Source organism: Rhinopithecus bieti, unplaced genomic scaffold (genome assembly GCF_001698545.2).
Source record: "Rhinopithecus bieti isolate Rb0 unplaced genomic scaffold, ASM169854v2 scaffold_29388, whole genome shotgun sequence".
Lineage (NCBI taxonomy): Eukaryota > Metazoa > Chordata > Mammalia > Primates > Cercopithecidae > Rhinopithecus > Rhinopithecus bieti.
This window is the reverse complement of record NW_016813389.1, coordinates 610,944-620,438: the sequence shown is the minus strand read 5'-3', so window position 1 is coordinate 620,438 and position 9,495 is coordinate 610,944. Positions and strand designations below refer to the sequence as shown.

Below are 9,495 nucleotides of genomic sequence, written 5' to 3'. Positions count from 1 at the left end.
AAAAATTTATTTATTTATTGAGACGGAGTTTCATTCTTGTCACCCAGGCTGGAGCACAATGCACAATCTTGGCTCACTGCAACCTCCACCCCCACCGGGTTCAAGCGATTCTCCTGCCTCAGCCTACCAAGTAGCTAGCATTACAGGCGCTTGCCACCACGCCCAGCTTTTTTTTTATTTTTAGTAGAGGTGGGTTTTCCCCATGTTGGTCAGGCTGGTCTCAAACTCCTGACCTCAGGTGAGCTGCCTGCCTTGGCCTCCCAAAGTGCTGGGATTACAGGCATGAGCCACCAGACCTGGCCTAAGAAAATTTATTTAGCTGACATTTGTATATTTGTCTGTGGCTACCACCAATAACTCTAAAAAGCAAACGAATTCATTTAGCAGGATTTACTAAGCATCCACCCTGTGTCAGATGTAAACATCAGTAAGAGCCAGCCGTTCCTCTAGGATCTCACTCAGCAAGCTTGGGGGCTGTCAGGAACTAGCAGTCACCCGTTTCTCCCTCTCCCAGCCCAGGGTTGACCCCTCACCTGTGGAACCTCTGTACTTCATGGGCACTGCCCAAGAGCTGGCTCCGTTCCTCGGCCAGCTGCTGTAGGGACCGCCAGCGCTCATTCAGCTCCTGCAGGACAGCAAAACATCAGCTCCATTGCACCGCCTCTCTTGTCATGCTCCCAGTCAGACTTTGGGAAAATGACTTTGCTTGAAGGAGATGCTAGGGCACATATAATTTCCTGTTTCCAACCTTCCTCGCTGAATAAATTAGTATACAATATTCCGGTCAGAGCCAAGCCAAAACTAGCTGTGCCTGACAGCTTCAACACCCACAAACACCTGACCTAGCCATCCCCTCTGAGGCAGCAGGAGACATAGCTGACTTTTCCTTACTCTCATCTCCTAGCCTGGGGCCTGGCAGTTAGCAATTGCTTCCTAAGTCACAGCTGCGTGGAGAAATCCCAGTGCTCGCTGCCTCCCAACAGCCGACCAGCAGCCTCACAGGCCAGAGCAGGCCTGGGAAGAGCCAGCATGCCACAGGACCTCACACTGCAGGCGGCAAGGGAGCCACTCACTGCTTTCCTGAGACTGTGCTCCTTCTAGCTCCCTGACCTACTGGAAATCAGAGGGAAGGCTTCCTGCACTGTTGAGAACTGGCGGGCTCTTGACAGGAAAGCCACCAAGCTACCCAGCGACAATGAGCATGCTGATGTTTACTTAGGACATGCTTGGACCCAGGAGAGTGAGATATGTCACAGTTCACCCGGTTGACAAGCACAAGAGCTCTACTGTAGACAGGGAAGGAAGATAGTGGAGAAAACCAGGGAAGATTAGGGGAGTTGGTCACTGCTTCTTACCTTGATGGAATTAAAGGTGGCCACGGTGTGAACCATCAGACGAGCAGACTAGGTAGGGAGGAAAGCAGAAAGCAAAATTAATCAAGTGCCTGGCAATTAGAGATCTGAGCTGCAAGTGTCATTTACTAGGTCCCTGTGATCAACCCAAATTACCTTAAAGGGATACTGACAACATTCTTAACAGAGACATCAGTAGAAGTGTCAGCTACTAGAAGGTCATGAAAATACCCAAAGTGCACAATTAGACTCAGCTCAGTAATTAATTTTATCTGATGAAGAGTGAAAAGAGAATGGTAAAAATCACAATTCCAGCAGCTAGTTGGACAGAAAAATACCTAAAAGACTAATGATTAATATCATTTTCTTGTCTATACTACAGGAGAATATTCCAGAAAAAAAAAAAAAGGAAAACAAACAACAAAACCCTAATTTAACAAATGCTGGCAGCTGAGACTATTTAACAGTCAGGAGCACTAATAACCACTTTCATTTCTAATTATAGTTATTGGGTTGCTGTTCTTTTTAACAGTATCCCCGTTGAAGGGCAACAGCTTTACCAGAGGGAAAAAATAAAGCAGTGAATTAGCTTTCAACAATGTACATTTCAACAATATAGCTGTCAACAATATAGATACTTCTAAAAATCTAAAGTCCCTTAGGGATAGGCATGGTGGCTCACGCCTGTAATCCCAGCACTTCCGGGGGCCGAGGTGGGTAGATCACCTGAGGCCACAAGCTTGAGACCAGCCTGACCAACATGGTGAAACACTGTCTCCACTAAAAATACAAAAATTAGCTGGGCACAGTGGTGTGAGCCTGTAATCCCAGCTACCTAGGAGGCTGAGGCAGGAGAATCGCTTGAACCTGGGAGGCAGAGGTTGCAGTGAGCTGAGATTGCGCCACTGCACTCCAGCCTGGGCAACAGAGCAAGACTCCGTCTCAAAAATAAATAAATAAACAAAATAAAAATAAAACAAATAAATAAAGTCCCTTAGGATCTTAAAGCCCACCCAATTCACTGGAAAGAAACTCAAATTGGCCCAGGTTATAATGCTCACAACCCTTTGAGTAAAGAACAAGAGGCAGGGCATGGTGGCTCACGCCTATAATTCCAGCACTTTGGGAGGCCGAGGCGGGTGGATCACCTGAGGTTAGGAGATCAAGACCAGCCTGGCCAACATGGTGAAACCCCATCTTTACTAAAAATATAAAAATTAGCTGGGCATGGTGGTGGGTGCCTGTAATCCCAGCTACACAGGAGGCTGAGGCGGGAGAACTGCTTGAATCCAGGAGGCAGAGGTTGCAGTGAGCTGAGATCACGCCACTGCACTCTAGCCTGGGCGAAAGAGCAAGACTCTGTCTCAAAAAAAAAAAAAAAAAAAAAAAAAGAGGGCAGGAGGGCTGAGCTTGGATGCAGATGTCCTCATGGCATCCCTCCCTAGGTGACATTTTCAACTGGTGTGTTTATAGGAGTCAGAAGGTGGACCCACTGTCTCCAGTAAGAGGTACTGGGATTTATAAAGGTTATCTAAAATAAACTTCTGAAAGAATACTTATGTTATCACAAACATTCTGCTGAGGGCGTAAGTAAGACTATTGCCCATTCATATAATCAATGATCATGTTTTGCTATATAAGAAAAGCAAAGAGTGAGAAAAGGAGAGAAAGTTGAATAGAAGGAAAAGTATACCACCATGCCTGGCCCAATTAGAAACCTACTTAACAAGGAGGATAGTCAGAGCCAGTCGGGGAAGGAGGCCACAAGACACAGATCCCTCTCAGCCTAGGTCCTCAGAAGAGGTCAGACAAGGTGACTGAGCAGGTTCAAAGGTGGACATGGAAGGGTTGTTGGGGGGAGGCTTTTTGTTTTAAGGTTTTCTTTTTTTTTTTTTGAGACGGAGTTTCACTCTGTCGCCCAGGCTGGAGTGCAGTGGCCGGATCTCAGCTCACTGCAAGCTCCGCCTCCCGGGTTTACGCCATTCTCCTGCCTCAGCCTCCCGAGTAGCTGGGACTACAGGCGCCCGCCACCTCACCCGGCTAGGTTTTGTATTTTTTAGTAGAGACGGGGTTTCACCGTGTTAGCCAGGATGGTCTCAATCTCCTGACCTCATGATCCGCCCATCTCGGCCTCCCAAAGTGCTGGGATTATAGGCTTGAGCCACCGCGCCCGGCCTGTTTTAAGGTTTTCATGCTTTCTTCATATTTCTGGGGATACACTTTAAAAAATTTTACTTTTTTTTATCTGCTTGTCAACTCACCATTGTACTAACGAGCAGAAGACCTACTTTCTTTTTTCTTTTTCTTTTTAAAACTTTTTTGTTGTTGTTTTGTTTTTTGTAGAGCCGGGGTTTCGCCATGTTGCCCAGGCCGGTCTCCAATTCCTGGGCTCATCCACCTGTCTCAGCCTCCCGCAATGCTGGGATTATAGGTGTGAGCCACCACACCTAGCCAAAAGATCTACTTTTATAAAGTCAGAATCTGCTCTCTAACTTGCCTGTAACTTAAGTGATGTATTCCTGAAGAGCTGGGTCAGGAGGGAAGATGCTAGAACTGAGACACAGGCAACCAGTTACACAATCACAGCTATAAATGTATCACACAAAAAACCTCGGCCGGGCCAGTAATCCCAACACTTTGGGAGGCCGAGGTGGGTGGATCACCTGAGGTCAGGAGTTTGAGACCAGCCTGGCCAATGTGGCGAAACCCTAACTCTTCTGAAAATACAAAAATTAGCAGGCATGGTGGTGCATGCCTGTAATCCCAGCTACTAGGGGCAGCTGAGAGAGGAGGATCGCTTGAATCTGGGAAGCAGAGGCTGCAGCAAGCTTAGATCATGCCACTGCACTCCAGCCTGGGCAACAGAGCTAGACCCCGTCCCAAAAAAAACAACAAAAAACAAAAACAAAAAAAACCTTCTCCCCGGCTGGGCGCTATGGCTCAGGCCTGTAATCTCAACACTTTGGAAGGCTGAGGCGGGCGGATCACCTGCGGTCAGGAGTTAAAGACTACCCTGGCCAACATGGCAAAACCCTGTCTCTACTAAAAACATAAAAATTAACCAGGCGTAGTCCCAGCTACTTGGGAGGCTGAGGCAGGAGAATTGCTTGAACTGGGGAGGCGGAGGTTGCAGTGAGCGGAGATTGCGCCACCACACTCCAGCCTGGCTGACAGGGCAAGACTCCATCACAAACAAATGAACAAACAAACAAAACAAACACCTTTTCCCCTGTATTTTTGGTCAGGGATGGCCCATTCTGGCCATACTCACACCTGGATTTGTCCAGAAAAATGTCTACTGTAGTGGGGAAACATCTCATTCCTCCCTTTACATCTCTGTATTAGGCATCTCTGAAGCCTTTCTTAGGCCACAGGATAGAGGACAGGCAGATGGTGAATGAAGGCCTGCCCTCCTTTATGTGTGCAGTTGTTCTCGTGTTCACGTCATTTCCCTTTGGACCGCCTCTTACTGGTGGGACCCTGCCAACCACACAGTGCTCCCTGCTGCAGCATATCCTGCACCAACACGGGTAATCAATGCAACCTAACTGTACTAAGCATTTGACGTAGACACTCTGCTTCTGTATATTAAGCATCCCATTTTAAGAGATAACAGATTCAGAAAGAAACCAGCCCAAACAAGTCCAGAAATGACTAAAGACTTAAGACAAGCTGAATATTCAGAGAACGGCACACCAGAAAAGGACACAACATATTTCATGCTCTCGCAAAACTCTTGAAAACAATAATTTGCAAAAGAGTTCTTACCTTCCACGGGGAGGCTGTCTTGGGATCAGTTTCATCCTATTCAGAGAAAGAGTAATTTAGACAGCCATGCAACTGAGCATGAAACAACAAAGCACCTGACCTTTCCAGTTAATGACTCTAGTTTCCCCCAGAGGAGATCCCAGATATTAATACATTAATCAAAACAGCATTTTCCCTCCATAGTTTGGCTGGTAACAAACTTCAAGGCTGGTAAAGAAAAATTAAGCCAACAAACAGGAGAGACAAATTCCAAGTTTTTATCCAGTAGAAGAAATGGAGAGAATAAAGAAATTTAATAAGAAAACCACCAACTTTTCTTTATGTTGTACTCATAGGATTGTCTGCAAACGGGTAATAAACCTAAAGATAGCTATAGAAAAAGTTTTACAAAACTGAAGAGATAAAGACTTTTTTTTTTTTTAAGAGCTGCACTTTGTGTTGCATGCCTGTTGTCCTAGATACTTGGGAGACTGAAGTGGGAGGATTGCTTGAGGCCAGGAGTTCGAGGCTGCAGTAGGCTATAATTGCAGCTGTGAAAAGCCACTGACCTCCAGTCTGGACAACAAAGAAAGACCCTATCTCTTACAAACAAAACAAACAAACAAAAAAACCCAACTTTTTTTTGTCTTTTGGAGAACGGCAAATAGAAATCAATTTCTGGGCCAGAAGTGGTGGCTCACGTCTGTAATCCCAGCACTCTGGGAAGCTGACGTGGGTGGATCACCTGAGGTTGGGAGTTCGAGACTAGCCTGGACAACATGGTGAAACCCCGTTTCTACTAAAAATACAAAAATTAGCTGGGTGTGATGCCACACGCCTGGAATTCCAGCTACTCAGGAAGCTGAGATGGGAGAATCGCTTGAACCCGGGAGGTAAAGGTTGCAGTGAGCCAAGATCACACCACTGCACTCTAGTCTGGGTGACAGAGTGAGACTCCGTCTCAAAAAAAAAGAAATCAATTTTTGGTGCTTTCCACAAATCTTTATACACAAAAGGCATCGGAGGTTAAGGAACAGCAATTCTGATGAAGTTCTTGACTTGATATTCTTCCCAAAGTTTAAATCCTTCTCATGTTCAAGATCCACATGCAGTACCCGAAACTTACCCTGGGCATCATGCCATACACTTCCTACAAGGAGAGACAGAAACCAGTTTTACTATTAGAAGAAATACACGTCTCTCAAGAATACTCATTATGGTCAAACCTGGAAACACAGGACAGAATTCCAAAAAGACAAGTGGAAATGCCAGTCCAAATGTCCAGCAGAACTTCAAGTATTTATATATAAACCTTTTCTTTGAGGAACTTATGAAATTATCATTAATTAATGGTTATATAAATATTAAATATTTAATGGACTTACGGAGAAGACAGAAGCCCCCCCAGAACCAAATGAAGATGAAGGATAATGGTATAAAGAAGTTAATCAAAATGGTTTTGGTCACATAGAGGACCTGACCTACAGTCAAGCCACAATCCTGTGCTATGAAACACTGCTTGTTGGGCTATGACAGACATAGGATGAACAAAGCTGCATCCTTACAGCAACAGAGCCTCACTCCAAGATGGAGACACCTACCTGTTGTTGCACAGCCTGCACCTCCTCTGCCATAAGACCTTCAGACTCCAGGTCTTCAGCCACCTTGTTAATGTCCTTCAACCGTGACTCATTGGCCTTCAGGTCCTTTAAAACAAAAGCCATAATAACTAAAACCCAAAATAGCAAGCCAAAGCCAAAGGAGACATCACAAACTATGGCTTGAAACTATAAGGATTCTTCTACAAGGGCCTATTTTTAAAAAAAGGGATTAAAAAAATAAGCTATGGCCAGGCATGGTGGTTTACGCCTGTAATCCCAGCACTTTGGGAGGCCGAGGCGGGCGGATCACCTGAGGTTGGGAGTTCAAGACCAGCCTAACCAACATGGAGAAACCCTTTCTCTACTAAAAGTACAAAATTAGCTGGGTTTGGGGGCTTTGCCTGTAATCCCAGCTACTCGGGAGGCTGAGGCAGGAGAATCGCTTGATCCTGGGAGACAGAGGTTGCAGTGAGCCGAGATCGCACCATTGCACTCCAGCCTGGGCAAGAAGAGTGAAACTCCATCTCAAAAACAAAACAAAACAAAAAGGCCGGGTGCGATGGCTCATGCCTGTAATCCCAACACTTTGGAAGGCCGAGGTGGGTGGATCACAAGGTCAGGAGTTCAAGACCAGCCGGGCCAAGATGGTGAAACCCCGTCTCTACTAAAAATACAAAAAGTAGCCGGGCACAGTGGCAGGCGCCTGTAATCCCAGCTAATTGGGAGGCTGAGGCAGGAGAATCTCTTGAACAGGTGGCAGAAGTTGGGGGGCAGAGTTTGCAGTGAGCCGAAATTGCACCACTGTACTCCATCCTGGGCAACAGAGCAAGACTCTTGTCTCAAAACAAAACAAAAACAAAACAAAACAAAGAAAAAAATCTTTAAGGATCTGTTCAACATGTATCCCTATGGATTGGTTTTCCCAGCCCTCAGATAATTATTAGACTCAAATTTACTTCATTAACTGTAGTTTTTTCGTTTTTTGGTTTTTTTGGAGACAGGTCTCGCTATCACCCAGGCTGGAGTATTGCAATCATGGATCACTGCAGCCTCTACCTCCCAGGCTCAAGCAATCCTCCTACCTCAGTCTTCTCAGTAGCTTGGACTACAGGCACACACCACTATGCCCAGCAAATGTTTTTATCAAATACTTTTTTAAAACCTCTTTTTGGTTTTAAAACAATGTTTTTAAAATGTGAAGAGGCCAGGTGTGGTGACTCACACCTTTAATCCCAGGATTTTGGGAAGCCAAAGCAGGAGGATTGTTTAAGGAGTTCAAGACCAGCTTGGGGCAACATAACCAGACCACAATCTCCACAGAAAATTTTTTTTTCTTTTTTTTTTCTAATGAGACTCAGTCTCACTCTGTTGCCCAGGCTGGAGTGCAGTGGCATGATCACGGCTCACTGCAACCTCTGCCTCCTAGGTTCAAGTGACCTTTGTGCCTCAGCCTCCTGAGTAGCTGGGACTATAGGCAGGCACTACCACGACCAGCTACTTTTTGTATTTTCAGCAGAGATGAGGTTTCACTACGTTGGCCAGGCTGGTCTCGAACTCCTGACCTCAGGTGATCCGCCTGCCTCAGCCTCCCAAAGTGCTGGGATTACAGGCATGCACCACTGGGCCCGGCCAGAAAAATTTTTTCAATTATAATAATGGATGTGGTGGCCTACGTCCATAGGCCCAGCTACACGGGTGGCTGAGGTGGGAGGATCACTTGAGCACAGGAGTTCAAGGTTACAGTGAGCTACGATCATCCCACTGCACTCTAGCCTGTGCGAGAGAGTGAGACCCTATCTCTAAAAAATAAATAAAAATGAGCTACAATTTTAATGCACAGTTACTATAGGAGAAAGAAGCTCTTCCTCCTCATTTTAATTTTTTGTAAGAATACTTTTAAGTGGTGGAATGGATAAACAATGTGTAGTATGTCAGTCAAATATTATTCAGCAATAAAAAGGAATGGAGTACTGATATGTGCTACAAAAAGGATGAAACTTGAAAACATTATGGGCCAGGTGCAGTGGCTCACATCTACAGATGTGAGCCAGCACTTTGGGAGGGCAAGGTGGGCAGACAGCCTGAGCTCAGGAGTTCGAGACCTGACTGGGCAACATGGCGAAACCTTGTCTCTACAAAAAACACAAAAATTAGCTGAGCATAGTGGTGCATAGCTACAGTCCCAGCTACTCAGGAGGCTGAGACAGGAGGATCACTCGAGCCCAGGAAGCGGAGGCTGCAGTAAGCTGAGACTGGGCCATTGCACTCCAGCCTGGGCAACAGAATGCTACCTTGTCTCAAAAAAAAAGAAAGAAAAAAAACATAAACAAAAGAAGCCAGTCACAAAAAGTCACATAATGTGATTCCATTTTTATAAATTGTCCAGAATAGGTAAATATGGAGGCAAGCAGCAGATGAGTGGCTACGTGGGCCACTGGGGTTAGGGAGAATGGCAAATGAATGCTTGACAGATATGTGGTTTTCTTCTGAAGTGATACAAATGTTTCAGAACTAGAGGTGGTGGTTGCACAACACTGTGAATGTACTCAATACCACTGAATTGTACACTTTAAAATGGTTATTAGCTTTGTAAATTTACCCTAATTAAAAAAAAAAAAGAGTACTTTCACATCTATTGCAGTTTAGGCTTAGAAAAGTTCTTATAACAACATGTAGAGAACAAAGTATATCTTTCCTTAAAACTAAACTAGTCCGCCGGGCGCGGTGGCTCAAGCCTGTAATCCCAGCACTTTGGGAGGCCGAGACGGGCGGATCACGAGGTCAGGAGATCGANA

The 9,495-nt window shown here is 45.4% G+C and overlaps 1 protein-coding gene across 1 annotated transcript in view; it reads right to left on the bottom strand.

Annotated features, from left to right (window-relative positions):
• The window catches only part of SPTAN1 (spectrin alpha, non-erythrocytic 1), an 88,881-nt gene that overhangs the window by 32,368 nt on the left and 47,018 nt on the right, over nt 1-9,495 (bottom strand). Inside the window, exons 24-28 of the mRNA XM_017848180.1 lie at nt 6,701-6,805; nt 6,226-6,249; nt 5,121-5,156; nt 1,356-1,403; nt 534-625 (exon numbers count right to left, since the gene is read on the bottom strand). Of these exons, the coding sequence (XP_017703669.1) occupies nt 534-625; nt 1,356-1,403; nt 5,121-5,156; nt 6,226-6,249; nt 6,701-6,805 (305 nt within the window). The remainder of the gene's footprint in view (nt 1-533; nt 626-1,355; nt 1,404-5,120; nt 5,157-6,225; nt 6,250-6,700; nt 6,806-9,495) is intronic.